At 37.6% G+C, this 17,884-nt stretch overlaps 1 protein-coding gene across 2 annotated transcripts in view; it reads left to right on the top strand.

Annotated features, from left to right (window-relative positions):
- Window positions 1-467: 467 nt before the first annotated feature.
- The window catches only part of LOC148174000 (uncharacterized), a 28,643-nt gene continuing 11,226 nt past the window's right edge, over window positions 468-17,884 (top strand). The window contains exons 1-2 of one of the 2 annotated variants that reach the window (XM_088037383.1): window positions 468-666; window positions 9,775-9,813. In XM_088037383.1, coding sequence (XP_087893509.1) covers window positions 644-666; window positions 9,775-9,813 — 62 coding nt within the window. In that variant the 5' untranslated portion in view covers window positions 468-643. The remainder of the gene's footprint in view (window positions 667-9,774; window positions 9,814-17,884) is intronic. The other variant, XM_088037384.1, reaches the window with a different exon arrangement.

Raw genomic sequence — 17,884 nt, 5'->3', positions numbered from 1 at the left:
CGACTTAGTCACAGTTTAATATGCATAAAACCCCAAGCAAGGTAGTAAGGACAGAGTAGTGTCCAATAAAAAAGAAACCTTCTTTTTTTATTTCCACCCTTTCAAAATTATTTTTCGATTGCTGTAAAAAAGACATAAAGCCGCACATAGTAACCTCCAGGTACTTTACCCTATCATCAAACTAACGCTGATCCACTTTTTTCAATACCCTCCTAATTCCCCCATTTCCACAATAAAAAAAATTCCCTCCATTCATCGTAAAATCACGAAAACTTCGATGACCGAACCTCCTATTAACACCTTGTAAATCAACCCTTAACAGAAGCACCCTTGGCCAAGGGTTGCAGATTACTCTCGTCAGCTTTTAAAATGCAAGCGATGCATTATAAAACTCACCCCCTCCCCCAGATTAGTCATACAATTTTGAAAAAACCCCATCGAAAGCGCGCTGTATTGGGCGCATGCTTGAAGCGATCGAGCGGGCTTTGAATGTTACATGCGCGCTTCGGGTGTCTTCCAGTGCTTACTACGATGCAAAGCGGTGTAGTGGGTGTTTTTTTTTGAATTATTGGTGCACGTGGTTTAATTTCGTGTGTGATTCGGTCTTTAGTGTGTGCTTCGTGTGTTGTTGAATGTTTTTTTTATGGTTAGCGGCAATTTTCGAGGGTGAGTGCGCCACAATTTACGTTTACGTTTGCTGTAACGATTTTTTACTTTTTTTGACATGATTTGTGTGATAATCGCAGGGGCCCTTTTGATTGACCTCAAATAACACATCTAGGGAGGAGATGTGGTTGCTATGGCAACGGGAGAGGGATGTTTTTCAAAGCTAGTCTTACACTTCGCATTTACCTGTTGCCCTTTCTTACAGGTTTCTTTTGTTGTAATTTTACCTGTCCGCAATTGTGTCAAAAAAGTTGACAATGTACCTGGAATTCCGCCTGTGGAAACCTCTGATGAGAATAAACGAGCGGAGGTCACATGCAACGACAAATTTGTTTATTTTTAGATTTTGCTCTCGGTTGTGATGACATGTGCAATTTTTTGTTCCGGTTTTCTGACACATAATACATTATATCCTTTGCTGAATTGGATGGAGGACGTCATCCGGCAATTTCGCGAATCTTGCGCCTTTTGGAGTCTGGGCGTTTGTACCACCAGATGTCACTCCACATGCCTTCATTCAAGAAATCTAGATTTTTTTCAACTAACCACGAAGCTGCGTTGTATTTTAGTATGACGGCCCTCGAGGGGCCACTTTGGCCCCTAACACAGTCTAACAGCTTGTTCCTTTTAATTACAACGTTTCGTTTATCAGTAATTCCACCAATTCGAGCAACGAAAATAAACTCGAAATAATTAAGTTCGCCAGTTTTGGAGTTACGTTTGGAAATTGTAAACATCCGCACAACAATCATCGATGTTAAATTGAGCATGTAGTCGGAAGTAATGGGAAACGCATTTTTCCCGAATTTTAATAGAACGAGTTCCGTTATCGAATTGTTTCGTTTCCACATCAAAAGAAAAATTTCAGTCGGAATGAAACTCAAATTGGAAAAAAAAGAATCGAAGCACGTATAGACCAGTTCAATTGAATTTACGTATGAATAGTGTGGCTTTTATTGTATGAACAAATGGGCAGATGTTTGGTTTTCAACAGGGTGGGGAGATGATTTTACCTGGACAGGGATGCTAGAGCCAGAGGGAGAAATGCAATAGTTTTGGATCGAATTTTTATTTAATCTGTTGTGGGGTTTCTTGAAATCGTATAATTTTGTAATCTACTTGTGGTCAGAAAAAATCGTGGCCTGTAAAAGGGGAATGAAATTGGATAAATTAGGCTGCTTTTAAGGTTAATTTAATTTAAGGGTAAACTGGGTTCGGTAAAAAAAATCCTGAATTTCATTTTTATGGTAAGGCTGGAGATTTTTTATCTTTTTTATGCAATAAACAACGCATTCTTTGTTTTGAATAGCTCATTTATTTATTATCTTAAGCTTGTGATGTTTTTGTTAATTAAAAATGTTGTTGGTAGAGGAACAAATTTAATTTTTTCTCGTACCGTATTTTTTTAATTTTTTCACGGTTGAATTTTTATCAAAAACATCTAAACAGATACTAATAGAGAAAATTAAGAAAATCGATAGTAGTGATCTAGAGTAGTGTATTTTGTAACACTATTCTGCTTGGAATAATCAAAATTATTAATACTTACTAAATTTTAATAAAATATGTTGTTGGTATATAATCTCCATGGATTTAATTGGAAAATTTCTAATGTTCGGTGCAGATAACGTTTCAGTTCGTTGTCTGGTTCTAAATTTTAGATTATTCTGAATTATGATCTTAATCGATCTATGGTGGAGGGTCGCATATAGTGGAATATCTTTCAAGTTAAAATTTCCGTTACTAAATTGTACGTATCATTTCCTGCAACAGCACCCCAATTTTCATAAATTCTCGGAGAAATGTTTCTGATATTCCATGCAAGCAGGTAAACAGAATACACAGTAAAATCTTAAAAAGTCGATAACGAATCCACTAAGAAATTAATTTTATAAGTTTTGATACAATTTTTTCCAGTTTTTATTTTGTTAGCTTATCGAGTCCTTGTTTTTAATAAATTTCTAAGAATGTCAAATTCTTAGAATTCAAGATAATATAATATTTTAGAATTCTTAGATTCTGATAGCTTTTATTGGACGTGCATTCCCCGAATAGATTTCTCAGAATTTTATTATAAATCCGATAGATTCTTAGAATTTAAAATATTTTATTCAATTTTGACATTTAAACAGACGTTTATTTTGCTGTTAGTAGGCCACTAAAGCTTTGGTTTATCCGCTAGCGGTATAAAAATTTTAATCCACAAACTGAATAAAATTTTTTTTTTGCTGTTTTGAAACCATGGTTATGATAACGCTTTGCTGCTCTTTCCATCCAAGAAACTTTTGATACGCTTTTTTATAAGCATTTCGACTCTTTAATGAAAGCAAGTTTTCCATTATTTCTTCGGAATCTTGCATGATTTTTGAACTGTTGGATGAATTTTTGACAATTTTTAGCTTCTTTGACACAAACAAACACCGTCGCCAGAGTCACTGCACATGCACACCTGATATTGTAGACGAATTTTTACGCTCATAAAATTTTTATTTGGTAGCTGTCAATTCTGACGTTTCTCAAATGTGAACTTTTTCAATTACCATTTTTGGGGCTTAGGGTGGTCAAAATTGAATAAAAGTTTGTATTACACGCACGCCTAAAATGAATGTTTAACTCGCAGTCATTAAAATGGGCGAGCCTTCGGCTCTTGCGTTTTAAATGACTGCTTGTTAAACATTCATTTTAGACGCTTGTATAATAAATAACTATAATATATTCAAATAAAAAATTTTAGAAATTTAAGTTCTCAAATGGTCATTTTTCTAGTGATTTTCAGTTCTTTTGATTTTGAGATTCTCTGGATTTTTCAGGCTTTCAGATTATTTCAGGTTCACAATTTAATTTTTTTTAGATTCGTTTTAAGCAGTCATAAAATCTTTTTTTTAGTTTCAATTTCTATTTTCTGGTAAATTTAAAGTCAAAACCGACCTGAGAATGATAGTTCCTTAAAAAGGTCTGTCAGATCTATTAAATAAGAGAAGAATAAAATCTATTGTTTTCAGAATTTCCAAAGTGATTATTAAATCTTTTTCTACATTATTGACTTCCTCATAAAAGATAGAAACGCTAAAGTAATAAAAACTTGAACTACTTCTTGTAGGAAGTGTTGAAGTTTTTACACTGATATCAAACTAGTTGGATTACTGGATGGACTTCCAGAGCATATGTTAGAGGAAGTTGCTTCTCCAAACCGCTGAAAGGCTTTTACACAGTGCAGAAATGCATCTTGTTGAATCCAAGTTAGATCATTCAGTAAATTAGAATCCTTTCGATTGGAAAATAAGACAGCCACAGCAGGAATAAGTCCGAACGGAAGCAGTCTGAAGCGTTCTGTCCGTTCTTAGAGCTTATTCTTTGCTTGTAACCATTAACCTGTCATCTGCCCACAGACTTCATCTATCAAAACTGTGTTCCCATAATTCTTCAACTAAGTGGACTCAATAAAGGATAGTAATTCTTCCACTTCAAATTTTTTCAAAAGCTCTGTCATAAAAGAATTCAGTTGTGGAGGGAGATCAATGTTTAAACAATCCACCTCTGTTTTAACCAAAAAGATCACAGTACAGAATGGTCATTCCATTACTTCGGTTGCAATTCTTTGCGGTGAATAGACAAATGCGGCTAAGGGGATGTGATCCATCTAAATTCAGTGGAGCTCCCCTCCTGAGATCGTAACTGTTTACCATATTTTGATTCACCGGATCAATACTTGAAGAAAGAAGTTCTAACAAGTAAAAAAACGGAAACATTACTTTGCAAATTACATTATAATCGCATATCATCAGATCAGCTACTGTAAAAATTTCCGTCGTCAAAACTTACCGTCAATTCAAGCATGAAATCTTTGAAAAAATGTGTTATTATTGGTACCTTAATAGCTGTGATTATACCCCAATCTTCCTTTTATCTCTCCCCTACTTTTCTCCCTCAACCTGTAAACAACCCGAAACCTTTCCATGTAACCAAACAGTGTTAACCTCCTACACAAAGGTTAAGTCGGCCCTTAATTAAATGGCAGTGACAGCCTTGAAAAAGGGCAACTTTTCGCTCCGTTAACACCGCCGCGCCATAAAAATATTGTCTCAAGTTCAACTCGTTTTCTCACAAGAAACAGCAGACACGAGCATGTGTTCTTCGGAGATAACAGCAAATGACGCCTGAAGGGGTGAAAGACACACAGGTGGGTAATTATGATAAATCTGTGATTCTGTGATCGTTGAGTCTGATCTAAAATCATTAATTAACTGGAGGAAGCGGCCCAGAAAGGATAAATCAAATTTAATTGCGTTAGGACCAGGTGAGTGCAGCTGGGGCGAGAAAGGGAGTTTTTCCTTGCAATTAGCGGTCGGAAACAATGAGAGTGTCGAGTTTTATTATTTCTGGAAGTGATAGATGCGATTCCGATCGGAGAAGAGATGGGTTGTTTTTAGACTTGGGTTTTTTTAGAAGTAGGAGATCACAATTGAAACAAAGTGGGTAATTGGAGGTCATTAAATGGACAAAAAATGATTAATTGAATTAGGTTTTGCTGCTCTTTCAACCCGTCTACAAGTGAGTCTAAATAAAACGCATCTGAAAAATCGGCTTTAAATTTAATCAGTTCGGTATTCAGCCCTCGTCATCTTCCGCATCTAATTATAATTCGAACTCTTGCTACCACATCAATTGACATGTCGGAAATAATTGGTCAATAACCCGCAGACGTGTATTCCGAAGGGCAGTTCGGATGAGTTAGTGGACCTGTGTCGTTCCGGTACCCATTATGGTTACAATTTGAACCGGACTTTCCCTCGAGCTCCGGTAGTGATTTCCGGTCAGTTTTTTCCGAGTTCGACTCTTTTAAATGTGAAATTAGTGTTCGAAAGAGAGGGAAAACTGGGAGTGTTATGAACGATGCATCGAAATGTTCCTTCCCCAAAGGTGCATTGTTCGGATGATGATAATGGTTGAACGTCTCTTGTGTTTAATAATTCGCATCAACAACTGACGTGGCGCTTATACCGAGGAATTTCATTCCAGACATGGCTCTCATATCGCGCAAAAATTGCGTTATCTGCTGAGACGAACATTCCGGGAAGCGGCGAAACAGAGCAATGATGAGGAGGAGCTTTTCTAAGGAAGATGTTCAAAGGTTTATGCGCGGAATTAAGCGCAAAAAATAAACAAAGCGCTGGGTTTAACGTGATTAAAATTTTAACAGGATAATTACTTTAGGAACTCGAATTTTTTTACACAGAGCGACAAATAAAATTAGTCCATTAAGCCGATTGTTCGGAACAACGTCAACGCTGTCTATTTTTACATTCCTTTGTCATTTAACATAGTTGTTAAAATTGTTAAAATCGCCTTAAAACGAGGGCGAAATTGCCATTTAATATCACGTATATACGAATTTTGATAAGTTGCGTTTATACCGAAAATGAGACTATACATCACCCGGCCGGTCTTTATGTGCTCACTTTTACAGAAATCCGCGTTTTATTACCAGCTTTTAATTTTAGCCGAAGCCATTTCCGATAAGCAGCTTGTGTAAACTCCATTCACCCCGTTTGGCTTTGATCTACTATCAATACTTTGATAAATCCGCCAAAGGTATAAAATAGCCACTTTGAAACCATTGCACCACCATTTCCCCAGAACATGACTGTAAAAGTGTAACCATATCACGACGATCCAAACCAGACGCGTCAATAATCCAAACATCCCTTCATATTTAATATCCCCGTTATGATATTAATGCACAGGAAACATTTCCCATTAAACATACAAATATTCCCACGCCGTGACCACGTGTCTTCAACCCCCAGGGTTATAATGTGTCTTGTCGCAACAAAAGCGCTCGCCAACTGTCAGGTATTTAATTACTGTGTTAAGCGCAGTGATTGATGGGGTGGGGGCGTTTGAGAGCAAGATTCACACTTTCAAGAAGCGGAAAATTACTTAATGGTATGTGTTGTTTTGGGGGTGGAAAGAACGGATGATTTGATACGATGGCAGGTATAAATGGAACGAATCAACAGATTTTCCTTCGGTGGTGTGGATTTTGACACATGCATTTATCCGGGGAGGATATATGAAATGACGCTTTTGATTTATGAGGAGGGAAGGATGGGGTTGGAGCGACAACATAAGACATATAGATGGTTTTGCGCGGCGTTTTTACAGTAAAACCTCTGCTAAGGGACGTCTTTTTTATTTCCAATTCAATATTGGCAAGTTTTTATTTTCTTTACTCTGGCGCACGGTGTTAATGTAGGTTTGACTCGTGGGTTTTTCTTCAGATTGTGACGGCTTCATTCCAAGTCCAATCGATAGACCAAATTCAATATTTCTTCTATAATTCCATTTCCGACTACTTCCTGTCTATTCTCGTCATATCTATTCAGGATGACCACATAATATTTTATTTCTAAAGCTCTATATTGCTTCGAGATTACATTTGAGACCAGATTGTACTGACTTAAATTGAAATCGTATTTTTAATACCGGCGCGAAAATCCGGCATAAATAAATAACATCCCCCTTTTTATTCGATCAGTCACCTCGCCGTCCAATAAAACGCCCCCGCTAAGAAATTAATAGAAACACTCCAAACAAATCACGTAGATTGCTTAGGGGATGTCCCGCTGTTCTTCCCTCGTAAAGTGAGCCGAAAGCTGGTAATGGGATCTGTAAGTTAGTCCTGCGGTCGTGAGACCTTCTCCTGTCAATATAATTAATTCTTGCTTCCTGCGATTTTCTTGGGGCGTGTTCGACCAATTTCCCATAAGTATAGAATATCTCGGCCGATCAATTATAGGAAATGCGATCTAACGTCGACACACCGAAAACCGCAGGAAACTTGTCACAGGTTGTCCCGTTATGATAAGATCGCTGCTTGAATGAAAATTATAATTTTCAGGAAATCGCTATTGTAATAAAACTAGCCGGAAAAAATATAAAAGAGCGAAGTGTTTCGGGTCACGATTCTAACCTGTGAAGAATTTTCAATCATCACAGTTTATTCTTGTCACATTTAATCAAGAAAGGGCAGTATTTTTGCACGACAAAAACACACCCTGAAAATTGCAGGAAGCGTACGTTCGTGACGATAAGATCTTCGTGTTTACGTTACGTAATTGCCAGAGTTTGCGACCGGCTCTATATGAAACACTAGTCGTAAATGGTCGTTGAAATGGGATAGGGACGAGTTAATATATCGGAAGATGAAGTATACAGCCAAGTATACTTTGTATGTAAACCAACAAACGTGCTTTACCCAGGGGGCGTTGTTATAATAGAAATTCATGTTTTACGTGTTTAATATCCGGCCCGACGGCAACAAAGGCCGCAAGACTAATTGACGGCTTTGAAATACACGTCATTTCCTCTGCTAAGGATCATCGGCGCTAGAGACATCGAAGAAACAGGTGTGGAACCAAGTCGAGTCGTAAATGGACGCTTAATGATTAACTTTCTTTGCCAGGAATAGTCTCGCTGTGTTTATGGGCAGCAGGAAAGCTGTTTTGCACAGGAAGAGAGCCGTATTTAGCAGGAATAAAGTAAAATATGGATTTATGTTGCTCGTGTTTTACAAACGTAATAAAATTTTGCTTCCTATGTTTGGTACTGCAGGAAATTTGTTGGACGAAAGAAGCAGCAGGAAAAGCAAAATTTACAAAGCATAAAAATGAACGCTGATTTTACGACTTGGTATATGAAACGCATCAGGAGATTAACTCAAAAAATGTGTCTCAAGTATGTTTTCTGCAAACTCGGCAAATAGAGCTTCCATTAGTTTCTTTGTAGAGACTAAGAAAAGACAAATTGTATGCGTAGCGTTCTATGAAATTTTATTTCCCACTTATAAACCTGCGCTTTTATTAAGATGCAGTCGGAAATAACGACTAAAAATGCGAAAACAATATTTGCTTTGTTTTAATGTTGACTGCACGTTTATCTGACTCACAGTTGCTGCTGTGACATTGTTGACTCGAGTGTTTTTAATATTGTCATCATTAAATGAAAGATGAGAACAATAACTACAGAGAGTGAGGTATTTTTACTTCGTCTATAAACAAAAAGAAGCTTTTGTGTTATTCATGGGAAATTTATTTCAGGTTAAAAGTGATTTTAAAGCAATTTATGTTGAATAGGGAGGATTGAAAAATTCATACAAAAAATATTCGATCCCCCATTTACAATGGAAGCTTTATATTTACGTTACAATAACTTTTTAGCTCGCTCTATTTTGTCATGTTCAAGTCATAAAGTTCCAAATTTCGGAACGCGGAGATTGAACATGAGTTCCATTAAAGCCATGCCGTCTTTTGGGACTCATAAGAGTGGTGGCCAATTTGAAGCTCCTGACGGTGCTGATGAAGTTAAATCTTTCTTTTGTATCACGACTATTGGCTTGAAAATCGAGGTCAAATTATTGAACAGTTCAAAAAAGAGTGACTTTATTTAGATTCTTCTATTTATGTATTAAATTTTTGGATTTTTGAGTATTTGAAGTTTTCGAGATTTTGCAAGTTATTTTAGATTTTTTTCTGCGTTCTTTAGAGCTTCTTTAATTTCCCTGGATGGGCATTTTTTTAGTTTTGGACTTGTTTTTCGGAATGATATTGTAATTTTCAAATAAAACTCTTGCATTCAAACAAAAACTGCTTAACAGAAACTTTTCGCTGTTTTGGTTTTTGTTCGCCAATTTCTCCACAAGTCGTAATGCTTCCGTACATTACATACTTGGAAATTGCCTTTTTCAAACGATGGTGCCGACTAGTTCTAAGCAGAAGTCGCTAATTCATTTTGGAGCACTTCCATTCACTGTAATGACAGAAACGTTCCAGAAACGCAATAATATAATTGTTCTCTAAACAGACAAAGCCATTTAGAAATGTTCGTAAGTTTCTAAGTTGCAGTTTTCTTATCTTAAAGCCACATTAAGGTAATACTGAAGCGAGGAACAAAAGCGTTGCAGCTTTACAAAATGCACTTTTAGGAATAAAATTACCGTCGAGTTTCATTGATTTGTCGAATTAGACTAGACGGCGCTCACATGTTTAAATCATACATAAACAAATATTTTTTAAAAACTTCCTCTCAAATCCAACATCTTTGTTTCAGATTTTTGTTGCCAGCGTCTGACATCCAGTTTCTAGAAAAGTAAGTAGCTCCATGTGTTAAAGTAATTTTTTAATTTTTAATATTCTCCGAAAGTGCATGCACGATGTTTACGAAATGCGCCAAGTGCTACTTCATGAAAAATAAACTTTGTTCGTTTTTTCTCGTACAAAAGCTCCACATCTGCACTAGATTTTTCAAATATTTACATGTACGACACGAAAAAACAATCCTTTCCTCCATGTTTATTGTTTTAGTCCGTAGTACACTTGCTGAATTATCTGTTTTCAATTTATCAGCGGTGAGCACAAGATGGAAAAACGTCGTCATTCATAATAGTCTTAATTCGTTGTAGCGTTGTGAAAAGGCGACAGCTGAATCGCGGTTTTCTTTGGTGATGGATGCACATAGAAGTGAGATTAGCAGGTTTCAAATGGACTAAAATTCTATTGTGGGGCGGCGGCCTGACCTGGAGCTTAATGGAATTTGAAGATTTTTGTTTATCACTACAGCAAAAATTCGCTCCCAAACGAGCGAGAACCACAGATTCGTTTCATTAGCGCCGGCGGAATGCAAATATTGGCAGTGCAACGAAGTTATATTTTTTGCAGGTAGTATAGTTCAAACAGTTATTACAGTACAAGCGCCGAAAACTCATATCGAAACGAGCTGCATGTGAGCGAGCTTTCGCTATGTGCTTTTCGCGAGAGTACTGTACAGGATTGTTTTTATTCTGTTTTTTTTTTCTGTAATTATTGTATGTTTATTGAAAACATGTTTTAGTACTGTCGCTTCTCTTGATATTTTTGTTAACTTTGATTTTGTTAAAAATATATTAATCGATGTTTAAAATGTGGTTGCTGGTTGACCATAATTTGATTTCCATATTTCCCACGCTGAAATATGGGTGTACATAATCTCGTATGCAGTGTGAACATAGCAGTTTCGCGCAGCAAAAGAACGAAGCAATAAACGGAGAAATTTTATTGCCACGTTTAAGATTCTGCTTTGTCTGGAATAATTTATACACCTCTATCACTTATATGAATCTGACATTAAAGAGGGTCTACGTGTAATTTGTATAAAGAAGGTGAAAACGAAGGGAAGTGGAATGAAAATTCTATTGTAATACGAGGGCGGGGTGAAATATTCCGGGCCTCGCATAGATAATGCTCCATGTCATTGTATCTTTTGACGGCACTATTTAATTTTATCCATTATAAAGTTACCTTCAAATTTTCAAGTCAATATGTCGCTTATTAGATTGACAGTAGTCCTTCGAAGTCAACGCCGTAAGCAATTTTTGTACAATGGACAAATTTGAAATTTGAGCGGTGATTAAATATTTTTTTTAAAAGGTTTAACTCCAACCGAAATTAAAAAGGAGATGGACGCAACCTTAGAGGACTTTTCTCCTTCGAACACAACTGTTAAACGTTGGGTGGCTGAACTGAAGATGGGTCGGAAAAGCACAAGTGATGAACCACGCAGTGGATGACCCATTACGGCTACTACACCACAAACAATAGAAAAAGTCCATAAAGTCGTTTTAGCTGATCGAAGAATAAAAGTGGGTAAAATAGCAGAGACTATAAGCATTTCAACAGAATGGGTACGAAAAATTTTGCTCGAAGATTTATGTATGAAAAAGCTTTGCGCAAGATGGGTGCCGCGTTTGTTGACACCTGATCAAAAACAATGTCGAATGGACGTTTCGGCCGAATGTTTGTCCCTCTATCAGCGAATCCAACCGAATTTTTGCGTCGGTTTGTTACTGTTGACGAAACATGGGTCCATCACTATACTCCAGAAACCAAACAACAGTCCAAACAATGGACGGTAAAAGGAGAACCAGCTCCAAAGAAGGTAAAGGTGGTTGCATCGGCTAGTAAAGTTATGGCGACAGTTTTTTGGGATGGACGAGGTATAATCTTTATTGATTATTTTCAAAAAGGAAAAACTATCAATGGAGAGTATTATGCATATTTACTCCAAAAATTAAACGAAGAGAATAAAAGAAAACGACTACATTTAGCGAAAAAAAAAATACTGATCCATCAAAACAATGCACCAGTTCACACGTCCCTCATTGCTATGGCTAAAATCTATGAATTAAAGTTCGAATTGCTACATCAGCCTCCATATTCTCCAGATTTAGCCCCATGTGACTTCCATCTATTTCCAAATCTTAAAAAACGGCTTGGTGAAAAAAGATTTGCAAACGATAACCAAGTGGTCGACACCGTAAACGAATATTTTGAGGAACTCGACAAATGCACTTATTAATCTGGAATAAAAGCATTGGAACATCGTTGGAGTAAATGCATCGACCTCAATGGAGATTATGTTGAAAAATAAATACGAATTGTTACAAAAATTGCTTATTTTCCTGTTCAGGCCCGGAATATTTCACCCCGCCCTCGTAAATGCAATGTTGCAGGACCTGCATGATATATCTGACATTTCTTAAAACGCCTGTTGGTGCATATTTCACAGTAAATTAGAAGTGGCCGCTTAATTAAATTATCCGCTGATGTGTATCGGACATAAATCCGTCTAGATTATCTTAAATGTTGCAATAATAGACAAATTAACACCGCCAAACTGACACCCGTGATTGGCTGATCATGCAAAGCTGTCGTGTAAATTTTATGGCAATTTAACCTAAACATTAGCAGTCACGCGAATGAACCCTTCTGACAATAATTGTACTCTCCCATGACGATTTCCTTTATAATTAACACTGTAACAGACAATAATGTAAAAATAACCTATCGGGAATTAGAAACCGAAATAAAAATCCCTTAATTACTCCGAGCAATTTGTATCATGGACCTCGTTTCCAAGCCCAACTTTATTATCGCCCAATTATGTTAATTTTATTAGGGTTTTAAATGAATCCTGGTGAATATTTAAATACGAATTCACCTAAAAAACTACCCTCACGTTGCGCGACAATTTATCGTTTCCTTTTTGCCGCTCTGTTGGTCAAGCCTAATCAATTAATTACCGAATAATGTTAGACGTAAATTCGACCAAATTGGGACTCGGTGATAACTTCGGCACAAAAAAGAAGGGCGAGGTCTTGTAAACTAAAACATTATGTGCGCCACATGGGACTGTAATACCATGAGAAAGATATTTTCTGGAGACTCCTCCAAAATCGATTTTCCGGACTGGCGAAAAGGGCGCTAATTGTGACTCCCTAATAAATTATTTCGGATGAAATACACTGAAACCGTCCGAAAAGGATGTGAATAATCTGGGGAGGTTTAAACAGACCGCAACTCACTAAACCTGATTACCTAAACTGAATTATGGATTAAAAGAAAGTGATCATAAAGAAGACGGAATTATTTACGGTTCACTGATTATAGCTTATTTGTACGAGTTTTATTGTAATGGAGTTAGTGAAGTTTTAATAAACGTAATGTACGTCTTGCACTTTGCAAGCATCTGTCGCGAACGCGGAATTGTTTGCGACAAGTTTTTCATTCTAAAACTTCCTTAGACGATTAGTTAGTTCCGTTTCAATTACGACGATGTAAATCTGTAAGAACTAAATAGGGAGTGAAGTATTCTGTTTTTGTGTTGTAAAAGTTTCTTCCACCAGATTTATGTGAAAGAAGAGCATGACCTTTGCCAGTAGTGGAGTAGTTTCTGGATTTTATGACTTCCAAAAGAAGCGTGTTGAATAAAACTTAAATTAGTGTGGAAAATGTCTTGTTCAATATAAAAACGCGCGAACCTTGTTTGAGTTTAAAGCGACATTTTTGCTTCAACTTTAATTATGTTGAAGTCGTGATCTTTGAGTTTCTGAAACATTGTCTTTTTTACAAGAGTTTTGATCCATTCAACATTCCAGCCACGCTCCGGCTCTATTAATAGCTTGAATAAGTTTCCATTACAGTAATAGACTTAGCAAAGTCTCAAACTATTAATCCACCTAACTGTCTCCATAAATTTCCAGCAAATTGAGCAAGCGGATTAATTTTTCCACATCCATTCCAAAGAGCTGACTTGTAATGTACCATCCTAAACGTTCCTGCTTTCGTTTAGCGAAATAACAAATCGAGGAAGCAAAGAACCGAGTTGCTGTCCTCAGCACCGTTCACAACTCGAATTATCAATCACCACAGAGCGTCCATAAATTTCCACGTCTTGAGATGTGGAGCGGAACCAGCAGCGTCGACACCGCCTTTTAATTGTATCAACATTCCTTCAGGAAGAAAGTCCTTGGAAATTCCCAAATTTTATTAAAATCGGGTAAATCGAATCTGATCCTTGTTGATTTTTAATCCAGGGTTCGTCTTATCCTGGAAAATCTTGGTCCGAGCACATAAAAAAGATCGAATTTCCGCATTTTTCTTTTTGTTTCTTTTCCTTGAAGTTGTACGAGCGTGCTTTTTCTGATCACAGACTTAATTTGCCGTGGGTTGTTGGAACGGAACTGGGAAAACCGCTTATGGAAATGCGATTAAATTAATACTTGCCGCATTCGGATCTCTGCAACATCTCTCTTCAGCTCGACAAATATTGTCCGAGCAAACAGCCTCCCTTCGGGGGTTTATTTCGGTGGCAACACGCGCGGGATTTATACCAGGTACGAGTTTGTTTTGATGAAATCCTATTCGCGAAAAATGCATGCATAGCGATTAAAAGTGATGCTAATTTGAGGGCTGCAAAAGCTGATAAAAAGATGCAAAAAGTTCCTGCTTTGCTTACAAAAATTCGGGACGCTCAGGAGTAAAAACAGATTCGATCGCCATCCGTTGAGAATCTATTAAACATTTATCATTTTTCGTCTTTTTGTGCTGTAAAATTTCTCAACAGCTCCCGCGGAGATAGGGATAAACTATCTCTGGAACCGCCCCTCATATCATTTAATAAATGTTCTTAAGAAATTTCATTTATATTTGAGTTTTAACAGACTGATTATTTAATTTTTTTGCAGCAGTTGCATCAAATCTTTCCAGTACGCCGGCCGATTTCAGTTAATAATCTTGTTGGTATCAATAATGGTCCGTTGCTCCCGGAACAATTAACCTACCTTCGCACACTTTCCCGGATGTCCCGGAATATTCCGGAAAACTCACCTTCGTTCCTCGTTTCATTAACTAAATGGTTTTTAATTAATCATCGGAGTTCTCCCGGTTTTACGGTCATCAATCCAAATTACTACGATCATACCAACGGAATCTCGCGTTTCGAAGCGATTAGAATAATCACCCTTCTCTTCGACAGTTAATTAATAAATCGATTGAGAGAGAGGATATGTTCCCAGGCGTGATGGGAACTAATCCGTTTTTTACCAACATGAACAAAACAGATCGAATTATCTCCAACTCGCTCGAGCTGATGACGGCTCTGTCAATGTCAAAATTCTAGTACTCATGTCTCACTTCGGCTCACAACGAGATGTTACGGTCCTTACAGTTGCACCGCTTGAAGAAGAGGTGGAAGACGTAGAAGAAGAGGATTTTGTTGAAGTCCTCGAGAACTCGAAGGCTCTTGTGCAAGGAATGAAGAAAATTGCGGAATGTTTAAACCTGTTTCTGGAAAAGACGTACGGGCCCAAATTAAACGAAACTCGTAACGAAAGTTCGTGTTGTCCTTGCCAGAAAGAGAAACCAAAAGCAAATAAAAGTATTCTTGACCAAATAGACAGCCTTCTTTCCAAACTGGACGAGGACCCAATGCAAAAGCTGGATGTACCACAGTCAACACCAAAATATCCTAAGTAAAAACAATACCGCTCCATTCACTACTTATTTTTGATTTATGAAATAAAATTATAGCAACTAATTTCTGTCATTTACACGTCAAAATTCTAGTAATGTCTGTTAACAATGTTAGAGTTCTAAAAGCGACACCATACCCTATATTAAAACCTAACAAAGAAAGTCTGCCTCAGTTGCTAGAAAACTCAGCGAAGTTGTTTTCGGTTCTTGGTGGTTTAACACAAAATCTAAAAGAGTTAGTCAAGGAAAAGATTTCAATTACCAAGAAAGATGCAAGTACGGAGTCTGCTTTTGGGTCTTTTCGTACCGACACTGTTGGAACTCAATCTGTTTCTTCGGCTGGCAAAGAAGTAGGCAAATTGTCACAAGACTCTGTTTCCTCTGAGGGAGGATCATTCGGTCATAAAAGTACTTCTTGGGCTGACATGTCTGGAACTCCGGCTGTTGTTTCTGTTGGTACCTCTAAGACAGATGGCAAAATGACACAAAATTCTGTTGCCACCGACGATAAGTTAACGGAAAAAGTAAAATTATTCGCGGATAAAAGTACTTCTGACGCGTCTTTTCCTGACAGTATAGAAAGTCAGGCTACTTCTTCTGTTATCTCTAACGTTAGCAAGAAAGATGCCAAAAAGACACAAGAATTTGTTTCCACCGAGAGAGTACTTCCACAAGAAGGTGATAAATTAATGAAAAATGCAAAATCATTCGCTGATTCTGGAACTTCTTGTACTGATCCCGTTAAAACCCAGCCTGTTTTTTTGGTCGACGAGACTGTTTTTTTGGTTGGTCAGCCTGTTTTTTTAGTTCGTACCTACAATGTTAGCAAGAACAGTATAGAAATACCACAAGAGATTGTTTCTATCGAAAGAGTACCGTCACGAGAAGGTACGAGGTTAAATGCAATTTCAGTCTCTCAAAAAGGTCTTTCTGGAAATGTTTGTACCGGCAAAATAGAAGACAAAGCGCCTGTACCCGCCGAAAGAGTACCACAACAGAGCGAGAAGTTAGTGGTAAATGTAGAATCATTCGTTTATTCAAGTGCTTCTAGAAATTCTTGCGCTGACTCGGTTAGAACCGAAGCTTTTTCTGTGGGTGGTATTTCCGACGTGACCATCACAGACGATGAAATGTCACAAGAATCTGTTTTCATCGGAAGCGTACCGCCACAAGAAGACACTGATTTGGCGAAGAAAGCTTCTGGAACTTCTTCTGTTACCAAGAAAGATAATGAAATTACATATGAGTCTACCCCCACCGAGAAAGTGCCTTTAAAAAAAGACGTTAATTCAGCAAAATCATTCTCGGGCAGTTCTGGTTCTGAAGATTCTTTGGTGCCTTCACAGTCTTCGCTCTCTGTAACCTACAGACGGGAGTCTTCGGTGGCTATGATACGCCGAAGCACCGCAGGGGACAACCAAGTTGAGATAAGTCCGTCAAGAGAAAAAGTTAAGTTGTCAGTTGACTTGAAAAAAATGACAGAAATGCTCAAGAAAAGCGAATTAAACCAGAGTCTGCCGTGTGTAACTGTGAGAATTCATCGCAAGTCCGCTCATCAGCTCGATACAGTTGCAAATAAATAGAATTTTATGATTTATGGTTTCTGTTTCTGATCACAGCGCTAAAGACCGCGGAATCTATTTAAGCGAATTTCGCCGCCCCCAACAGCCGTCGCTTAGTTCTCTACTTTATTCAATAAGATGTGTGATTCGCGCCCCCGCCTTGTTTACACAATACAAATCAGATAAAATAATGCATTATGCATGAACGTTCCGGCAAGAATTCGTTGAACAGATCGCAATAAACCGCAGTTCTATTTTGTCGGGTAAAAATTTCCAGGACATAATTCGTGACTTATCCCTTTAATTACGTTGATTTATTTGCGCAGTTCCACAAAATTACGCCCATATGTTTAACTCTGTAACTTCGATACGAACCAAGCACGTACTTCTGTAATTGCTCCTTAAATAATTTGTAGTGTTGTGTGTGCACTATTTATTGGCGCATCCTTGGAAAAATTCGTTAAGGCTGGTAAAAGGGATGCAGCCGGATGTTTCCCCTTTTTGCCAGACAAATTGCGGTCGTAATGTGTTATATCTGCAAGCGCAGACAAGAATCGTGGAGGAATTGGATTAGGCGCCCATGGCAGCTCTGATGTGGCCATATTCAATTTTCCTTTGACGATGGTCTCAAAGGAATATGTGGAAAAGTGGAAGAGTCGAGGTCCTATGATTACATTTTAATGGTTACGGTTACCTGAAGGGAAAAGTCCGTCTGAAACGGATACTCAGCTCGATTTATTTCACGATTATGACATTCCTTTTGAAAAAAATATAACAGGATTTTGACGAATCGTCTGGAACGGTCAAATG

Source organism: Gnatocerus cornutus, chromosome 5, assembly GCF_029298725.1.
Source record: "Gnatocerus cornutus isolate USDA-ARS CGAHR chromosome 5, icGnaCorn1.1, whole genome shotgun sequence".
Taxonomy (NCBI): Eukaryota; Metazoa; Arthropoda; class Insecta; order Coleoptera; family Tenebrionidae; genus Gnatocerus; species Gnatocerus cornutus.
The sequence above is the reverse complement of the archived record's forward strand: the minus strand, read 5'-3'. Positions and strand labels throughout refer to the sequence as shown.